The sequence below is a fragment of the Pelodiscus sinensis genome, chromosome 6 (genome assembly GCF_052426305.1).
Source record: "Pelodiscus sinensis isolate ZL-2025 chromosome 6, ASM5242630v1, whole genome shotgun sequence".
Classification (NCBI taxonomy): Eukaryota; Metazoa; Chordata; order Testudines; family Trionychidae; genus Pelodiscus; species Pelodiscus sinensis.
The window spans coordinates 33,511,655-33,532,339 of record NC_143057.1 but is presented as its reverse complement, the minus strand read 5'-3'; the positions used below and the strand labels follow the sequence as shown (position 1 = coordinate 33,532,339).

Here is a 20,685-nt window from a genome sequence, read left to right as displayed (position 1 = left end):
GCTCATTCAGTTGTTCTTATAAACGTTCAGATCTGAATGTTGAAGTATTTTAATCCTTCTCTGACAGTGCCTATCTGAAGTCCTTTAATTCCAAAATACAGACTATTCTGCTCTATCATTGTACAAATATTTCAGCAATGTGAAAGCCAGGTTTTTGGCTTGAAGAGAGACTCCCTTCTCCATTTTCTTTTAACATAAAGCAAACACAAGTGCATGGTGCAAGATGGTCTGCAACGTTTTGCAGGTTTATCCAACTTTTAAAGTGATGTTATTGTATGTTCTTAAGGCTCTGTTAATTACCTGATTATATGCCAGATTGTTTTAAATGTTGAACGACTTGCTTTATCCTTTGTCAAGAGAGAGAAGTTTGGCAGAAATCATAAGCTGCTCTGATGAGAAGATATACATAAAACAGTCTTCCAAATACAACATTACTTGACTTTGAACTGTGATATCCTCGTATATGCTAAGGTGTATCTTTTTACTTTTAATAGAATGTTGCGTGGTGGGCAGCAGGGGTGTAAAATCGTGGTTAAACAGTTAAGCAGTTAAATGACATTTTAACTGGTTAACCATGATCCTGCGGTGGGGACTGCTCCAACCAACCAACACTGCCATGTTATAGGAGAGGAGCTGCTGCAGCCTGGCTTGAGTGCCCTGAGGTGTGGTTGGCCCAGCTGAGTTGGAGCACCCTATGCTTGTGAAGTGCCATGGGCTGACCAGAGCGCCACCTAGAGCTCACATCCGGGACTGCTGGTGCAGTTGGAGCTGCTGCATGGCCAGGTTGGGGGTCCTGCCTGTGCCCTCCTAGGGCTGCAGCCATGGCTGGGCCGGGGTGGCCAGTAGGGATGTTAGATATTGAATAGTCATGTAACCGCATAAAATCTCAGTGGTTACATGACTATTTGATAGTTCCCAGGGATGGCAGCCAGTGTGCTTCCAGCCCCACCCCCAGGGCCTGTGTATCAGGCAGCAGTGTGGGATGGCAGAGGGAACTGGCCCATAAGGGGGGCCAGTTTAAAAATCAGCTCCCTTCATGGACTGACTGACTGCCCCCCCCTCCCCCCCCCAGTACTGCCTCTGATACAGAGGCAGCAGTGTGCGGTGGCAGCAGCTGCTGTCTGCGGGGAGCTTGGACCCCTGCGGACAGGTGCTGCTTCATGGCAGCCTCCTCTGTCTTCCCCTGCACAAAGGCAGCAAGGGGGCAGAGAAATGAGAATAGTCAACAAGATTAACCAATAAGCTTCGTCTTATCAGTTAATCATCTAGTCAACTACTTATTGACATCCCTAGTGGCCAGGGCTTCCAGGGCTGCCTGTGCAACCCTGCCTACTGCCCTGTCTGGCTTCTCATTAACCCAGTCTGATTAACCAGTTATCTATTCAGTAAGCCGAATGCTTACCCAGTAACCTTTTATACACCTAATGGACAGCTCTCTTCTAGTTATAATGCCAAGCATAGATTTGGTTTGCATTGGTGATAAAGTCATTAGTCTCTTGGGTGGAAGGGGGAAAGTTTGGCAATTGAAATTATATTCCAGTCTTTTTCAAATGGTATTGGATCTCCTTTAAGCCAGCTTAAATACAGGAGTGAAAATAAATGGTTCTGCTTCAAACATCAACTCTTGCAAGTGCTAACTGATAACTTTGCTTAGCAGGATCTCGTGTAACAGCTGCTCTCTGCTACATACTTAGAGAAGGAAATTCAGGATTTTTTTTTTTCATTTGTTTGGTTTTTTTTTTTAAATTCAGAAAATAGAAAAGTGACTAAGGGACTTCATCATTGTTTCAGTAAGATTCTTTCTCCTACTTCTGTGGAAACTGAAGTTTTTGGTTTATTGCCGACTTGAACAAATCAGAAATCCTATGTTTACTATGTATTTTGTACTTCTTCCCATGATGTTTAGATGTATGCTGAATATACTGGGTGTAGTGTCAACACAAATTGCTCAGCTGATTATTAGAGATTATTGTGAATATTTTCCATCCATTTGCTATAAAATGCTCAATTACAGCATACTTTTTAGCTTTGTATACTTCATTGTCTTCTTTATTTTAACAAAGAATAAAAAGTCTGATTCTTATTTTTTTTATCTACAGTTGAAAGCATTGTGTAGAGTGATATTTTTTTTCAAGTTGAATGTTTAGGCATTTTAGGGCATCCTATAGTAGAATTCTGGTTGGAAACTGGTTATTGTTTGACTGTTTGTTGCTCAAAAGAAAATGGAAGAATAGCTTAAGGTAGCTATTTAGAGAACTGGACAGTAGTAGTCTTGGTAACTGTGGTCCCTGATTGTGCATAATGAGTTTATGCATATACATAAATCCTGTTGGTTTCTAAGTTAAATACTTGTGTCTTTGCAAAAAGTACACTCTAGTCTAATTCTAAAAGTGTTGTAATCTATTTTCACCATTGAATAGATGTACCATTGAAATTAAAATACCATGTTTCTTTCATTTTTTCAATTGTGGACTGAAATGTGTGCACTTCATAATTTGTTTTTTTTTTCTGGTATAGCCAAATAGGGCATTTGCTTCTTGCAGCTAAAGAAACGGTTTCTCAGAAAGCAGCCTTATGCAATGAATTATTCTGCACAAACCTCTGTATTCTGCACAAACCTCACTCAGCAGCAAAGACCTGCTAGGAGTGAATGAATTAAAAAGTAACCAACTAATATAATCATAAGGCATGTGTTACTTTTGCAGTACTGACATAGGATAATGAAAAACCAGCAGAAAACCACACCTATTTTGTCCTGTGGCAGACACATGGCTTTCCATGGAAAGAATGGTAAAAAACGCCACTAAAAATCACAAATGAAACCCACAGGCTCAAAACCCACCTTCTCATGAAAAAAACCATGTGCTATTTTTGCAAGTAACGGCTAAGATGACTGTAAGACAACTGTGGGCAATAATTTTTGATGGGGAGGGGCACTCCAAGATTTGGTAAATGGTCAAGGGCTGCATTTACCTATGGAGGAGGTATGGGGTCTGGGATGGAGGTTGGGTGCACAAGAGAGCTCGATACGGGATTGGGGAGTACAGGGAGGATGTGAGCTCTAAGAACGAGTTCAGGTGAAGGAAGGGGTTGTGACCTGATGCAGGAGAGACTTCTGGCCTGGGGGAGAGGTATAGATGGGGATGAAGGGTCTGGGAGGGAGTTGTGACCTGGGATAGAGGGAGTAGAGTGTTTTGGTGGTGACCTGGGGCAGGAAGTTGGGGTGCAAGAGGAGGTGGGATGATAAATAGAAAATTGCTCTGGCCAGGACGCAATTATCTAGGTGGCTCCTGGCCAGCAACCCTGTGGGACCCATAGGTAGACTGGCTCCCTGCTTGCCACAGCCTCAGGGTCAAAGCAGGTCACTTTTACTTCCATGTGCCTCTGTGCAGTGTGCAGTGAGGGGAGGGACTTTGCACACTCTCCTCCCAGCCCAGTCACAGCAGCTCCCATTGGCCATTTCCAAGTCAATAGGATCTGCTATGATGGGGTTGAGGGTGGGGCGGCATGCAAAGTCTTCCCTCCCCCATCCCATGTAGGATTGGGCAAAGGCTGAGACCAGCAGACAGGCCATATCTTGTCCATCTTAAGACCTAAGTAAAGGAAGTGTATTTTTTTTCTGTTTGTGTTCGTGATTCATTTGACACTTTGTGTATAGTTAGTTTCACTCTATTCCCCGCATAGTCAATTGGCTTCCCTTGCTTATGGAAAAACAGCATCGGGGATGAAATGTTTCTAACATAGTCATCATTTTTTGTGGTTTTACAATCACATTCGGAGGGATAGAAATATTACGCCTGAAACTACTTTATTCCATTTAAACTTACTAGACTTTAAGTTGATGGTGGTCTTAATGCTTGATATAAGAAGATGCACTAATCTGGAAATTTGTCTAATACGTGGCTGTAATTAATTGGATTAATTAACATTAGTTTTGGCAAGTTAATTCATGAAGTATAAAACAAGTTTGTTTTTAAACTATTTTTAATGTTCGATTTAGCGTAACTAAAATATTTGTTTAGCAGAGTTGACCCATTGTATAGTAATACTATGTAATGACAAACAAAAACAACATTGCAACCTTAACAATGAGTTTGTAAAGTCAAGCACTCCAAAGTTAGGAAAAAGCCAGAATTAAGGTTGTCTATGCATCCTAGTACCAACCAATCCTATTTTCCACCCTGAGGTTTGCAAAGTTCCAATCTCCCCACTGACTTCCAGTTTTCCTCCATGTCCCCACAGCCAAACATAATTTCCTTGAGCAATCAGTCCCAGTCTCCATCCAACTCCTCATACGGTCTCAGTGTTCCCCACACACATTTTATCCCCTATTGGTTCCCATTCATTCTCCTTTCCCTGGATTCTGAGCTAATTTCTTTCTTTCTCCAGTGCCAGTCTTACCAAACTCCGTATCCTAAACTAGTCCTTTTCCTGTCCTTGGTCTAGTTTTTGTTCCGTATGCATTTGAAGCAGATGGCCTTTTCCACCCAGCTGCCTGGGTGCCAGATGGGGGAGGAAATCACTGAGAGACTTGGAGAGAAGTACTCTCTTGTTTTCAGTTCCTGTACCTCTCCTCACCTCACCTGATCCCAGCTACAGAGCAAGTTCTAATTGCAGAGCTTCCCCCCCCCCCCCCCCCCAACACCAAGAGGCTTCGGACATGGCCATATTTGGGAAGTGAAGGGGGGGTTTACAAGGACAGGAAAAAGGCATGTCCCTTATGCAATGGGCACGCCTTTGCAATTTCAAATCTCTTCCCCAAAGTATGGGAGCATTAGAGTATTTCAAAGAACTTGTCAGTGTTTTTTTTAATGTTGACAAAAGTGTATTTTTTTCTTAGCTTTGTTCTCACAAATAGCTACAATTCAGCATGAAATTTTCCGAAAACTATCATACTGAGACAGTTACCCAGAATGGAAAATTCAGCCCAAATGGTTAAAGTTGGACAAAGTTACAAGGAGCTGAAAACAGGGTCTTATAATGGGTATGTCAGACAGTTTTAATCATAGGCAGTGGTACCTGCCCCTACCTAGAATATAACTTCAAGTGTGGATGAGGGGACGCAAACATACTATACCAATGATGAATCACATTACAGGATTTGGTAATATCTTAGGTTAATTATTTATTAATGTAGAATGTAACAATGCTCGGGCTTTCTTGAGAGGAAAAGAGCTTGCAATTTATAATACAGAACACTCAAGAGATTTTTCTGTTTTAATAATCACAGATTGGAGAAGCCATCAGAGGATTGATATGAAAATCTCAACTGCCCAAGTGGGGGAGTTATGCTGGTTCACGTTTAGCAGTGATGTATGTCCATCTCTGTATTTTCTTCCTTAAGTGACCATTTTACCATCTAGTAGACTGCTTGGATGATCTTGCATTTGTGGTGAATTTACTTTACAAGAGTCATTTTCTCCTCTGTATTGATCATTGCTCTTTTAAAAAAAAAAAAAAAAAAAAAGAGGATAAGGCTGACAATTTGTATAAAACGTGATTTTTTTTAAAAAAAAGTAATGGTGAACTCAGCTTTTAACTATATTTGAAATTGAAAAAAATACTATATTTTAAATATTCCATCCTCTTACAGCTTTTCATTTTTGAGAAGCTAAAATGAAAAAGGTGTATGTGAAGCAGCCACACCTTATTGCACATCCCTGTTGTCTCTTGATGCATGTGTTGATCTAGCAATGGGCAAAACCCAGCAATGTTGGCTGAGATTTGTTGGTCAGGTTTTGGGTTACCAAAGCCAAAACAATGTAAGGCCTTAAACCAGCAAAGTACTTCATCATGTGTTTAACTTTAAGCATATGCATAATTCCATGTACTTTAATAGGACAATCTGCATACTTAAAATTAAGCATGTGATTAAATACTCTGCTGGATCAGGGCTACACGAATTGGTTTCAGGTCCCAGTTTGTCAAACCCTTAAGATCCAGATACTGGGCTTTGACACATCTCTAACACGCAACTACTTTTTTCCAAGTGTTATGTAACTGTGGGTGGTGCTGGCTGTAGTTGGAGACATTGATAAGGTGGCCAAGGGATGCACTGATTGACTGTATCAGGCTACTGGACAGTCATCTAGAAGGCCAAACCTGAGGAATTTCACATGATTAAATTCAACTTTCTCTGGCAGAAATCCCAAATGAAGGGTGCAACTGGCTAGGCTTGCATAGAATATTGATTGTAGGCCACCCTAGGACATAGGGGATTAATGTTCCCTGTTGTAGTTACATATGGGCAGTGGATTTACTAGTCTTCTGAATGTTCAGTCATCTTAATTGAACCATGCCTGCATTTATCTTCCTGCAGATATCCCTGGCTTTTTCTCCTCCGCCCTAGCTCTTTTCTTAATACAAACTGTAATCCAGTGATTCTCCTTTATCATGGGGATGCAGCTGAACTGAAAATACTCATTTTGTTAGCAAATTCCTTTGGTGTATTTTTTGGACTATATGATGTATAGTAAGGAATCGAGGCTGTCAGTCTTTCCAGAAAAAGTACTGATAATGTTTCAGGAATTGGGAGAATATTTGTGTGCTGCTTCTTCACCTTACCCAGCTCATTAAGTCAGTGTGTGTATTTAAGAATTGTAGTGATGGGAATAATTATTGACCTGACTCAGTGAATTTTGAAGGCAAGAGTTATAGAATCAAACCTGAGACAATGAGAACTATCACTGTTTTATGTGAGGCTGCATAACACTAAGATTTTTATTTAACCTTTGTAGGTGTCAAACTAATTGATTAGTGCTCCCAAAATACAGGAAGGAAAGGAAAGGCCAGAATAGAATAACTCTTCTGTTTGTCAGCCACCCACACAGCTCCCTTCAGTTATTGCATCATATGCAGAAATCTACGTTCTGCAATCTATAAAGGGGAGTAGGCAAACGTTTATGGATATGTCTGTTTGTTGCTTATTTAGTGATTAGTCATAGTATCTCAATCTTTGGATAGCCTCTTCAGTATGTTGTGTTACATAGTTATGCAACCGTCCTAAATTAATTTGTGATATTCTCTGTTCCTAATCCATAGTTGCTGGAGAGGAGGGTTTCCCTGTCCATAGATGCAATTTTTTTCAGTAGTTCTTTAGCTACAAATAAAAAGTGCCACATAGAACAGCTATTGTGAGTTGCTATCTGCTGTTCAGAGTTCTTAGACAACTGGAGATATGCCGTTCCAGAAGAGGATTGTAGTTTTGAATATTAAGATCTCAATCCACAATTTTTCAAACAACTCTAAGAACTGTGTGTTTGTCCCATAGTGCATTTCAATTTTAATCACTAAGTCGGGGTGGACAGCAGGGCCTCCTCAGGCCAGATTCGGCCTACCAAGCAGGTTGTTTTGGCCCATGGAGGCCCTGCCGCTCCCCCGACCCCAGGTCAATAAGGACCTGGGGGCGGGGGAAAGCACACAAAGTTTCCTTTGAAACAAAATACAGGACTATTTAGCACTTTAAAGACTAGGAGCTTCCGTGCACTCCGGCAGGGCGGGAGGAGACTTTGCGCACTCCCCCGCCCCCAAGTCCTGATTGGCTTGGGGACGGGAGGAGTGCACAAAGTTTCCTCTGCCCTACCCCCACCCTGCAAGGCACACATGGCACATAGAAGTGCCGCGTGCTCCTGGCAGAACAGGAGGAGGCTTTGCATGCTCCTCTGCCCCAAGAGCTTGATAGGCCTCGAGGTGGGGGAGCATGAGACGTCTCCTCCCACCGCTAGGGGCATGGGTGCTTGGTGGGAAAGGGGCTACCCCACCCCCAGACCAATCATGGTTTTGGGGGGGGGGGGAAGCCTGGAAGCATGCTGGCCTGCTTCTTCTGTTTGAGACCCTGCCCTTTCCAGTGCAGCCCGGGGCCACTTCCAAAATTTTTGAAGTGGTCCCTAGCAAAAAATTATTGCCCACCCCTGCACTAAGTAGTAGTAGCCCTGCAAATCCGCGGATATCTGCTTTGTAGCTACATCCGTGGATATCCATTTTTGTAATCACGGATACAGTTTCTATCCACTCAGGAGTTTAAGTGGTTGAGAGTGCTCAAAGATCCCATACAATCTCTCTGTTTCAGAGTTATCTAATACCTTTTATTGCACTTAAGAATACTGTCTTTTTGAATCAGTTGTTCAGGGGGTGGAGGGCCAAGATTCCAAGTCATAATAGTGGAGTTTGTAGACAATGAGCAAACCCAAAAGGTGGGACTTATTTTAAGTACTTAACATGAAAGGAGAAGAAATTAAAACCAATTGTGTGTCGTCGTCCCAGTTTGAGCTACGTCTTTCTCTGGACTAGAACCAGCAATATTTTGCAATAAGAACAAGTCGTAGAGAGGAGGCTTTGAGAAAGTACAGGAGCATAAAAAGGGAGAAGCACTGACATTTTAACACTTTTAATCATTGATTTTTTTTTTTAAATCTTTTAGAATTGATTGATATCACGTGCACGCTGCTACTACTAAACCCAGACTTCACCACTGCATGGAACGTAAGGTATGTTGCACTTAACAAATGACAACACAAAGAGCTTGGCCAGCTGCCTTAACTCTGAGTCCACCATAAGCTTTGTTTTAAATGGGATTTAACATCTTAACTGCTATGTTGATGAAATGCACTGAGAGAACATCCTTCCTGGTTTTCTTAGTAGCACACTGATCATACTCTTTCCATGCTCTCCCACAAGGGCCAGGGACCGTTTTAAATAAGTCTGAGGGATTTTAAACAAGAAATTGCAGCTTTAGATCTAGGTGGTTTTTAAATGTTCAGACATGGAGATTTTCTCAGTTCAATTGGTTTCTTGCAGTTGGAAAAATCAGCCCATTAAGACTGTATTTGTGGTGAACAGATACAGCAAATATTTTTCTCCTGGCCAATAATGCAGTTATCCAGGTGGTACTATGAATTGATTTTTTTTAAGTGCCATTGATTAAAGAAAAGGGAAATGTGGCAGTCATAGTTAAGGGTTAGCTATCATAAGACAAATGTATTTTTAAGTATTTTAAATGGAAACCAGGATTGAACTCGTTCATTAGCACTATTTGTATACATCTCAGGTGTTGCTATAAGTAATGCTCTCTGCACTTGTATTCCTGCTGTTTCCAAAAATTGAACCCTTTCTTTAATGGAAGTACACAACTAGGTAAAAATCTGCATACTGGGTTAAGATTAATGGTCCATCTAACTCAATATTCTTCTTTCTGAAGCATCTGGTAATGACTGTTGTGAGAAGGAATGAACACGAGAGGGTAGGGATGTTAAATTTTGTGCAATCAACTAGTTGATGGACTTTGCATGAATTAGTCGATAAGTGGGGAAGTAGCAGTGGGTTAGCTCCCAGGCTGGGAGCTAGCCCTGCTGCAGCTCTGACTTTTAAATGTATTGAGAGCTGGCAGGCTCTTAATATATTTAAAATGATAAAGCACAGCAGGAGGGATCTAGCACAAGCCGGGACAGCTGATTCCCAGCTTGCACAGGGTCCCCCCAGCTGCATACCAGCCTTTAAAATACATTTAAAATACTGGTGTGTAATGGCAGGGGGAGGGACCCTGTATGAGCTGGGAACCAACTGTCCCGGCTTGCACTGGTTCCCCTCTCTTTCTTCCCCTCCCCCCACGCTGCACTTTAGCCTTTTAAAAAGCCTAGCAGCTCTTAATACATTTAAAAGGCTAAAGCACAGAGGGGGGAACCAGCACAAGCCACTTATCAACTGTTCTGGCGCATGCCAGGCCCCCACCCCTGGCTGCGCTTCTGATTTTTAAATGTATTACGAGCTGGCAGGCTCTTCATTTAAAAAGCAGAAGCCCAGCTTCTGGGATGGTGCAAGCCAGGAATCAGCCTGATTCCCAGCTCACACCCCCGGTCCCTGTTACTCTCCTGCCCCCTGTAGAGATGGTGCTGGGGGAACCGGCTTTTAAGCAGGCTCCACCCAGTTCAGGTTCCCCCCAGCACCAGCTCCTGCTCTCCCACCCCTTTGCTTATTGTATAGTCGACTAGTCACTTACATCCATACGACAGGGTAGTTATCAAGTAGTCCATCTCTTATTGTCCAGGCCCAGTTTCTGACAATCACAGGATTTGGGACACCAAAACATGGGATTGTATCTTACCATATTGCCTTGTAGCCATTGAGGTATCTATTAAGGAGGTGAATGTATAACCAGCTTGGTTTCATAGAATACTACTAGAACTGGAAGGGACCTCGTTAGATCATCCAGTCCAGTCCTCTACCCTCATGGCAGGACCAAGCACCATCTAGATCCATGGTCACCAACCCGTCGATCCTGGGGGCCCGACCAGTCGATTGCGAGGCTTTTGGGGCCCCCCTCCCCTTGCTGACCCCCATCCCTAAGATGAACACCGCGCTGATGCTACCTCCGGGAACAACGGAGGTAGTACAGGTTTCCAGCGGGGTTGGGGGGAATTCTGCAGCTCCGCTCCTGGTACCAGAAGTGTGCAGGCTACTCTTCCTCCCCCTTGAATGGACAGTGTGGTACCTAAAATGCCGATCTGTTGCATGCTGGGGATTTTGATCCCCTGCTGCTTTCCTGCACGCGGGGAAGAGGGTGAGGGTTTGGGACTGCACCAGCTTTGGCTGCTCAGGCATTTGGCTCTGCCTTGGGGAGCAGGGGAGCAAGGCGCACGCTGCCCAAGTGGTTAGGGCTGGCACAGGGAATGAAGTCTCCAGCGTGTCGGCTGGAGCCAGTGCGGCCTGGGACTTGCTTTCCTGCATGGGGTGGGAATGGGGAAAGGGGATCAGGCCCTTGATGAACCGGTGTTTCAGGTGTAGTGCTGCTGTTTTGGGGATGTGGGAGCAGCCCACGCACTTCCTGGGCCTTGGCCTGCAACTGCAGGATCCCCAGGTCCCAGTCCCTGTTCTCTCCCCCGGCCCAGATCCCCACAAGTACCCTGCCCCAGCACCCATCGGCACCCTGTCCTCTGCCCCAGGCCCTTGCCCCACTGGCACCCTGCCCCAGCACCCTGTTCCGTGCCCTGGCACCCACTAGCACCCACAGACATCCTGTCCCCTGCCACAGCACTCTGTCTCCTGCCCTCACCAACACAGTTGGGGCCACATTAGTGAGGCTTATGAGGATTGAGGAGGGTTGTGTTTTTGTATCTTACTTGTGTGGCCCCAACTGACTTTTCTGTGGGTCAGTAACCCCTGACTCAACACAGGTTCCCTGCCCCTCTCATAAATAAAGACAATGCTGAAACCTTTTGTGTTTGACATATTTTATTTAAAAATGAAGCCTGGCCAACAAGCCCCCAATTGGGGCCACGCCCTTATCTGGCCACAGCATCATAACATTCCTATATCCCCCACCTCGACCCCAAATTTGAGCCTATCATACACTGGAACCCCCTGTCCTGAGCCTCTCACATCCCCAAACTTCTGCACCCCCACATCCTCAGTCTTCTGTCACAACACTCTTGCATCATTCACGCACTGTAAATCTGTGTCCTGAGCCCATCATACTCCCAACCTCACTGCCCTGAGCCCTTCACACATCCCAACCCAAACTCCTGCACCCTCACATCCACAAGCCTGTGGCTTGCTCAGCACCCCAACCCTCCACCTGAGCCCAACACTCACCAGCCTGGAGCCCCCTTCCTGAGCCAGCATGCCCTTCTCCACATCCTCCTGCATCCAAATTCCTTCCCAGAGCTTGCACCTCTTATCCTTTCCCAACCTAAATCCCTCATTCCCACCGGAGAACCCACACCTCTTGTCTCACCACAGTGAGGGTAGACTGCAGGAGTTTTTCCAGCAAACACGCTCTTTTGGCAGCCCCTGTATTCCTCATTCTACGAGGAATGAGGGGGCTTCCAAAAGAAGGGTTTTTTCCAACATTTGGTTCAGTCTAGATGGGCCAAAATGTCAGAATTTTCTTCCAATAGAAGGATCAAAAAAAGCAGCAGAGTACCCGTACCCTGAGAGTGTATAAGGGCCGGGGATAGCAAGTGATGGAAAGAAGGGGAACAGAGGGCGGTGCCTCAAGGAGGGGGTGTGGTCTTGGGGAAGGGATGGGGTAGAGCTTGGCTTGTCCTGATATTTAAAAAGTGATCTTGGGTGTAAAAAGGTTGGAGACCACTGATCTAGATCATCCCTGATAGATGTCTATCCAACATGCTCTTAAATATCTCCAGTGATCAAGATTCTACAACCTCCCTAGGCAATTTATTGCAGTGTTTGACCACTCTGACAGGAAGTTCCTAAACCTCCCTTGCTGCAATTTAGGCCCATTGCAAGCCCAGTTAACCAGTGGGGGCTGGAGCAGTCCCCAGTCCTGGGGCAGGGAGCTACTCCAGCCCCACAGGTTCTACCATGGGCAGGGTAGGTTCCAGCCCAGCACTAGTAGGCTCATCCTGTTTAACTGGTTAACCAATTAAACAGAGTTTTATGTCCCTACTACCTATCCTCCATTGACTTCTCCATTCTTTTTTTTTAACCTACTTATCTTTTTGCACTTCACAGCATTCCCTGGAAATGAGTTGAATAGATTTTTCTGTGTGTTCTGTGAAATAGTGCTTTTTATGTTAGTTTTAAACCTGATGCCTCTTGTGATATGTGTTGGGTAAATAGCACTTCCTTATTCACTTTCTCTATGCCATTCATGGATTTTATAGACCTGTGGCATATCCCCACTTGGTTCTCTCTTCTATCTTTCTAGTTTTTTTAATCTTTCCTTATATGGAAGTTGTTCTATACACCAGTCCTTTTTTCATACCCTTTTTCTGCATCCTTTCCAGTTCTAATATCACTTTTGAGATAGGATAACCGCAACTGCACACGGTACTCAAAATGTGGACTACCATGGATTTGTATAGCAGCTTTATGATCTATACTGTTGCAGGATTGATATGCCCATCACCCTTGGGGTAGAAGTTTAGTACAGCCCTGCAGTTGGACTCAACACGGTGTGCCTCAACAGTTTGAGTCCCCACCATGCTCTCACTTACCAAGACAAAGTCAATGGCCAAGCCTTCTTTCCCTTTCAGGAAAGGGCAGCCTGGTGGTCAAAGGTAATAGCAAGGGGTGCCAGGCCACCACCTCAAGGGAGGGTGTAGTGATCAGTGTAGAGAGACCCAGCCTCTAGTCACCCCTCTCTCCTCCCCAGGTTCCAATCTTCGGGCCTGTTGATAGTGTGGTTGCCTACCACCAGCTCAGTGGTGCTCTGACCAAAACATGCCGAGCTTTGTTCCTGTATAGTTATCTTTCCATGAGAGGACCTCCCTTCTTATCCCAGGACTGTGTTCACTTAAGAGCGTTTGGTATGGGACCTTGTCAAAGATTTTCTTAAAAGACCAACTACACTGTACCAACAACTGGATCATCTTTGTATATATGCTTGTTGACACCCTCAGAGAATTTAAATAGATTGGTTAGGCATGATTTCCCTTTACAAAAGCTATATTCACTCTTCCCCAACATACCTGTTCATGATAATTCTATTTTTTGTTGTATTTTCCACCAGTTTGCCTGATAATAAAATTAGCTTTACCAGCCTGTTGTTGCTGAAATTGCCTTGTCTCCCTTACCTCATTTGCAGTGAAGACTGCTGCAAAGAATTCATTTAGCTTCTCTACAATGGCCTTGTTGTCTGTGAGATAGTTGAAGAGAAAAAAGGATAGAAAATATTAGAATATGAAACCTTGACAAGAAAAGTGTACAGACAAAAAAAGCAGTAAATAAGGTTAATCTTGGAGCAGAGAAGGTTTGGTGGTTGTTTTTTCCTGAGCATTGGACTCACAGATATAACTTCTAATCTAGCAAACATTTAAGGATAGGCTTAATTTTAAGGACACGGGTAATTCTATTTTTGAATATGAGAGACTGGTCATTTGCTCACTATTAATCAAATGCTTAACGCTTTGCTGGATTGGGCCATACTGTAAAAATAGGTCTGGATCGAGGAGATAGATACTGGTTTTCTTGCAGCAACATCTTATTTTAACATGATATTTTTTTTTATCCTGAAACAGAGGAGGGTGATGGGGAAGGAGGAGAAAGAAAAGAGAAGGGTGCTCTAAGCTGTCCTATTCCATTCTTTCCCTTTTTTTCTATCCTGTTCTGAAGTAACTGTTCTAGTTTCTCCATTTAAAATAATCTGGTTGTTCTAGAAGTAACTGACTTCATTCACTAGTGCTATTACTGTGACCTCTTTTAGAATTAAAATTTTCAACCTCCTTTTATTTCTTAGTTATGGATGGCCACTTAAGTCAGACTTCTGTGGAATTATGTTAGATATCTTTTTGTTTACTTTACTTTCATTGGACTACTCATGTTTATTTAAGTATGTGCTTAAGTGCTTCTAGATCAGGGCCACAAAGCTCAGGATGGCACGTTAATGACAATGGAGCTTGCATGTGCATACCTGTCTTTTTTTGAAATGTCTGTGTCTTATGGGAAAGCTTTGGAAGATAGCTATCAGATGTTTGAAATTAGCTTAATTAGTCAAAAATTGTTTTGCATGCCAGTATTAGCACATACTGTATTAAGTTTTCTACTGAAAAATATTGTGCAACTCCAGAACAGGTCTACTTTATAAAATCGTGTAATCATTTCAGGATGAATTACCACTGACGGCAATAAAGACCATTTGTCCCATTTAAAACGTGGAACACAGATTTTTACATTGGAAAAAAAACCCGTTTGGTTACAATAAAATGGCTTCAATTGTAGAAATGTTTTTAATTTTTAAAGTTTTATATTCTGGGTATCATAGTTGTATTATATTTCAAAGAAAATAACGTGCACCTTTAACAAAAAAGTGTACAAATTGTTTGTTTTCTTTTGCAGGAAAGAACTAATATTGTCTGGCACTTTAAATCCAGTTAAGGATTTACATCTTGGAAAACTGGCATTAACTAAGTTCCCGAAGAGTCCAGAAACATGGATTCACAGGTTTTTCTTTTTTCTCTCTCTCTTCCCCCCTTCCTCTCCCCAACCAGTATATTTTAATGCTTCTGTCTATGTTTTGGAGTAGGGAAGGTGTTGGGAATAGTTCTTGAACACACTGGGTGCAGGTGAAAACAAGCAGAGGATTTATTGATTCACACAGCTAGTGGAGTACAGGCAGTCCCCAAGTTACGTGGATCCGACTTATGTCGGATCCGCAGTTACGAACAGGGATTTCTTGCCCTGGAGAACTAGAGCAGCAGCACGCCTGGTCCCGCCGCCCGCCTTCTCCGGGGCAAGAAAAGCTGCTCCCCGTCTCCCTGGTCTGCTGGCTCCGCAGCGGGAGCAAAGCAGCGGAGCACCGGGGGCCGGACCCGCGGCCGCTTCCAGATCAGCTGGAAGCGGCGTGGGTCCTGCCGGGTGCTCCGCCGCTCTGTTCAGCGTCTCCCTGGTCTGCAGACCAGGGAGACGCTGAGCAGAGCAGCGGAGGACCCGGGCCGGACCGCGGCGCTGATCTGGAAGCGCCACGGTTCGGCCCGGGTCCTCCGCAGCTTTGCTCCATGTCTCCCTGGTCTGCTGGGGGGGGGGGGCGCAGCTAGTGCCCCCCCCAGCAGACCAGGGAGACGTGGAGCAAAGCCGGGAGCCTGTAGTAGAGCAGGTGGGGCACTGCCGGTTGGTCCTGCAGCACCGCTCCTTGGCGCTACTGGACCAACCCGGCAGCAGCCCAGCTGCTCTCCCCCAGGCGTCCTGATTCAGCTGCTGATCAGTTTCAGCAGTGGCTGAATCAGGATGCCTGGGGCAGAGCAGCTGGGGTGCTGCTGGGTTGGTCCAGTAGCTCCGAGGAGCGGCCACGCTACTGAACCAAGCCAGCAGCACCCGAGCTGCTCTGCCCCAGGCGTCCCAAAGTCAGCTGCTGCTGAAACTGACCAGCGGCTGATTACAGGAAGCCCGAGGCAGAGTTGCTCTGCCCTGGGCTTCCTGGAATCAGCTGCTGATCAGTTTCAGCAGCAGCTGACTTGGGGACGCCTGGGGTTCTTACCTTGAATCTGTATGTAAGTGGAACTGGTGTCCAGATTCAGCGGCTGTTGAAACTGATCAGTTTCAGCAGCGGCTGATGCCAGTTCCGACTTACTTACAGATTCAACTTAAGAACAAACCTACAGTCCCTATCTTGTACGTAACCCGGGGACTGCCTGTACTCATCAGGGGTTAACCCAGTGAGCACTAACTTAACCAAAACAGACATTAGATTATATAGGTAGCAGATGGATGGAGGAGAAGTGATTTGATAGGTCTAGCAGCAGAAGTGAGACATGCACATAAGCCAATGGTCTACAACAGTTACACAGTATCTCCGCCCATTGCCAATTAAACATATTATCACTAATACAGGTAAATATTTATAACAAGCTAAATAAGCCAACATAAACAAAGACGTGTTGATGGTCATTTTGTCGGCCGGAAATATTATGCGTCTCCTGCGGGGGAGGTATTGCCTTGGCGCGATCTTTGGGATTCAAGCTTATTTTCTAGGAACAAAGCAGACAATGAAAAACAATCCCGCGTGGTTGATTGGTACCGGCCTTATCAAAGCGAGGCCCTTTTGGAATGTGGTTGCCAGGGTCAAGTTAACAAGTTAACTGCTGTCTGGGTGCTTCCCAGGGCTAGCCTAATGATTTGAGTTGTCAGTTCTCAGCAAGATACCATGGACTGCCTCAATTTACCCTACAGTTTGTGATGGATGTAGGCAAGCATTTGGAAACAGAGCAGATTTCCAAACTATGTACTATATGTAAAATTAACTGCTTTTATTTTTAAAAGAATCCTCTCAATTATGTGTAGGACTTAAGCGTTCAAATCAAACATGTATTTCTGCATGTTACATGTGTCTTTTGATATAACTACAGCGGTGTGTAACTTTTTTTCATTTTGTATTCCCATTATGAATGCTTGAAAATTGCCATCAAATTAATGTTAGGTTTTCCACATTTTACTTTTTTAAAATTTTCCATTAACTTGTAGACCTGTCAGAGAACAAGGATACATTAAAAATTAAATTTGTAGCTAGATTATATCCCATTACAATACTCTGATATTTTCTCTTATGATTATATTTCACCATCCATAAAATTATGCAATGACAATGCCTCTTCTTGAGCAATAACAAAGAAAATGCTCTTTATCTGAAAAGGCAACCCAGCGGTCAATCAAAGGCACCAAATGCCTTTGGCTGGTGACACCTAATGCTTTCTGGTATATGGTAAAGCAAGCCTGTGGTCCTGGCCCAAAGCAGCAGAGACCCTAGCCAGATCCACAAGAAGTTGTTCTAGTTGCTCGCTATGGAGGAGGTGACCCCTCTGCTGAATGGCTCTGTCCCTGAGCAGAAGCCCTTACAGTGATATTCAGGATATTAGTATGTAATTGAATAGTCATGTAATCGTATCAAATATTAGTGGTTACATGACTATTTGATAGTCCCTGGAAGGGGGTTGGCAGCCAGTGCGCTCCCAGCCTCACTCCCGGGGAGCCCCCGCCCACCCTGTGCTGATGCCTCTCTATCGGAGCAGCAGTGAAGGGTGGCAGAGCCTGGTGGCACTGCCCAGGGGTCTGTACTACACCTCACCAGGACCCCAGCCTTCCACATACCTTATGCCTTTAGAGATCCAGTGTCACTGACCCTGTGACTAGGCAGGGAGCCCTCCACAGTTGTCACATCTACTCATTCACTGTTCAGGTCTGTCAGAGCCATCCTCAGGTACATGCTGTTCAGCACAAGGGTGGATTCCCCTGTAATTAGGGGCTCATTCTTCCCTTTACAATCCAGGTCAGGAGTCTCTACTAGTGTTTTAGACTCCTGAGACACACAGTGAGTACCCTACAGCCCCAGTATCACTACTGCTCAAATCATTCCCACTATATCTGTTAACACAAAAATCAAAAGAAAATCTTAAAAATCAATAGAAATTGTTGAAAGTAGAAAAAAATAATTCTGTACATATATATACATGTGCATACACATCCCTTTCCTGTTATTTTCTTTAATAGGGTTGACATGGCACCAGAATTTAATGTAATCGGAATTATGCTATCTTGTAACTTTCTAAACTTGATTTTTTTTTTATTACCTCTACCTCATTCTTACTATTTGGCTGCTTTGCTTTATGTATTTACATTATGTAGAACGAAAAGGGTAGTAGATGTGATGGAGAGGAGAGAAATAACTTTCAAGTGCCATGATTTAGCTTTGGCTGTCTCAAACTCCTTCATGTTAAACCAGTGGTGGGCAATAATTTTTTATGGGGGCCACTCTGAGATTTTGAAAAGTGGTCGAGGGACACACTCTTCTATGATATTAATAGAGTTGGGTATAGAAGAGGGCTTGGGGTAAGGGATTGAGGGTCTGGGAGGGAGTTTGAGTGAAGGAGGCAGTTATGACCTGGGGCACTGGACTGGGGTTCATGGGTTTGGGTTGTGACCTAGGGCAAGGGACTGGGATTTGGAATATGACTGGGGCAGGAGGAGATTGTGACCTGGGCCAAGGGATTGGGGTACAAGAGGGAGTGCAAGGGTTTGGGCTGTGACCTGGGGCAGGGGATTGGGGTACAGGTTCTGGGAGGAGATGTGGGGGGCAGAGGGTTTGGATTATAGGGGTGTCAAGGCTATTCCCCACTCTGGCACTCCCAGTGCAGAAGGTGGGGGCCTGCAAAAGACCTTAAATACCTTGCCTCTATAGGCTCTGCTTATACAAAAAACTCCTCAGATGCACTGACTCTGGAAGATAGGCTGTCACCATCAAGGGATTTTTTTTAAAGAACCCTGAAAACATCAGGAAGGAACGCTTGAATTCCTTCCCCAGAGATACCCAAAGCTCTTCTGCCACAAGAGAACTTGAAAAAAGAAACAAAAGAAAACAGAGAAAACAAATTTTGTCTTTGATAGCTGGCCTCCCAGGCTAGGCTCACATACACACAAACCTCCTGTTACCTTCCAGAATACACAAATCAAATCACTGCCTTGAAAAGGGGGATTTTATTAACAAAGCCAAAAGATATACTTGATAAAGCTTACTTGGTTGCTACATGTTACAGAGCAACTAAGAACAGAACAGATCAAAACGCAAGGAACAATCTCTTTCAGCTGTAGCTTAAATATGGTGAGTGGGGGAAGGAAGGCACATGGAATTTACACAGAGAAGTTTAACCAAACAACCAAAACACAGAAAAATACCCTGATTGTGACTAAATATATGTTTTTCCCTTATTTACTCATGATCCCTTTATGGCCCTGTCCACTTACGTGCCATAACGATCCTGATTATTGCATATTGCTCCTTCCAGCCCTTAACTTAGAACTCTCACAAAGGAAGAGCAGCAAGGTATCTATATACAGGCAGTCCCTGAGTTACGCGGATCCGACTTATGTCGGATCCGCAGTTACGAACGGGGTCCTCTCCCTGGTCTCCAGGGGGACGGGGAGCAAAGCAGAGCAAAGCGGCGGAGCACGCGGGCAGCGGACAGCCCAGACGCGTCTGGGCTGCCCGCTGCCTGCGTGTTCCGCCGCTTTGCTCCCCGTCCCCCTGGTCTGCAGGTCTGGGCTGTCCTGCTGCCCCCGTGCTCCGCGGCTTTGCTCCGGAAGCCTGTGGTACAGCAGCTGGGGCGCTGCCGGTTGGTCCCGTAGCGCCGCTCTGGGTGCTACTGGAACAACCCGGCAGCACCCCAGCTGCTCTGCCCCAGGCGTCCCCAAGTCAGCCGCTGCTGAAACTGACCAGTGGCTGACTACAGGAAGCCCCTGCCCCGGGCTTCCTGGAATCAGCCGCTGATCAGTTTCAGTAGCAGCTGACTTGGGGATGCCTGGGGTTCTTAAGTTGAATCTGTATGTAAGTCAGAACTGGCGTCCAGTTTCAGCCACTGTTGAAACTGATCGGTTTCAACAGCGGCTGAATCTGGACGCCAGTTCCGACTTACATACAGATTCAACTTAAGAACAAACCTACAGTCCCTATCTTGTACGTAACCCGGGGACTGCCTGTACAGATCAAATTTAATCAGTCTTTCCCATTGGCTTCTCTGGTTTTCTGCCAAACCTCCACTAGCTACCTGAGTTTAACCCATTAGTCACCCGGTGCTGGCAAGCACCTCTCCTATCCAAAACGGGAGAGTAGGGGACAGAGGTTTGGGGGAAGGAGAGGCTGGAGAATGGGCAGTTCCCATTGGTCAGAAACTGGTTAATGGGTTTGTGTTGAGGCCATGAAGCCTTGCCCCCTCCTCTCTCCTCTTCCGGGCTTAGAGTTATGTGAAAGGAACCACCAGCAGCCTCTTTTCTGAGCGGCATGTGGGTGGGGTGAGGCAAGCAGGGTACCTGCCTGAGGCTCCCCACTGTGTCTGTGGGCTGGATCCAGTGTTTTGGCGGGCCAAATCTGGCCCGCAGGCCATATTTTGCCCAGCCCAGTGTTAGACAGTGCTGGACTATAAATTATATCATGTACTATAAGTGACTTCTTAAGAAATAAAGCTAGGTATTCTTTCACATGTATTTGTTGCCCTTCATGTATTTGTTTAGTGTTAAAATTATTTACATAGAAATGAAGAATTAGAAATTCATGTTTTATGTTTTACAGTATTTGTTAAAGAAATCACGCATCTTTTAATTTTCCTGCATAAGCACATTTTTTTCATCTCTCATTTTGGGTGTTTGTCACTCAGTGTCCCACTTTTGCATTTTGGCAGTTGAGCAGCAAAAAACTCCCATGTTTGGGCATCATTGGTTCCTGCATTTGTGACATGGATTCCCTCT

The 20,685-nt window shown here is 44.7% G+C and overlaps 1 protein-coding gene across 2 annotated transcripts in view; it reads left to right on the top strand.

Annotated features, from left to right (window-relative positions):
* Positions 1-20,685, top strand: part of PTAR1 (protein prenyltransferase alpha subunit repeat containing 1) — a 54,066-nt gene that overhangs the window by 13,352 nt on the left and 20,029 nt on the right. For both annotated transcript variants that reach the window (XM_075931698.2, XM_089779231.1), the window contains exons 3-4: positions 8,420-8,486; positions 14,794-14,898. In XM_075931698.2, the coding sequence (XP_075787813.1) occupies positions 8,420-8,486; positions 14,794-14,898 (172 nt within the window). The remainder of the gene's footprint in view (positions 1-8,419; positions 8,487-14,793; positions 14,899-20,685) is intronic.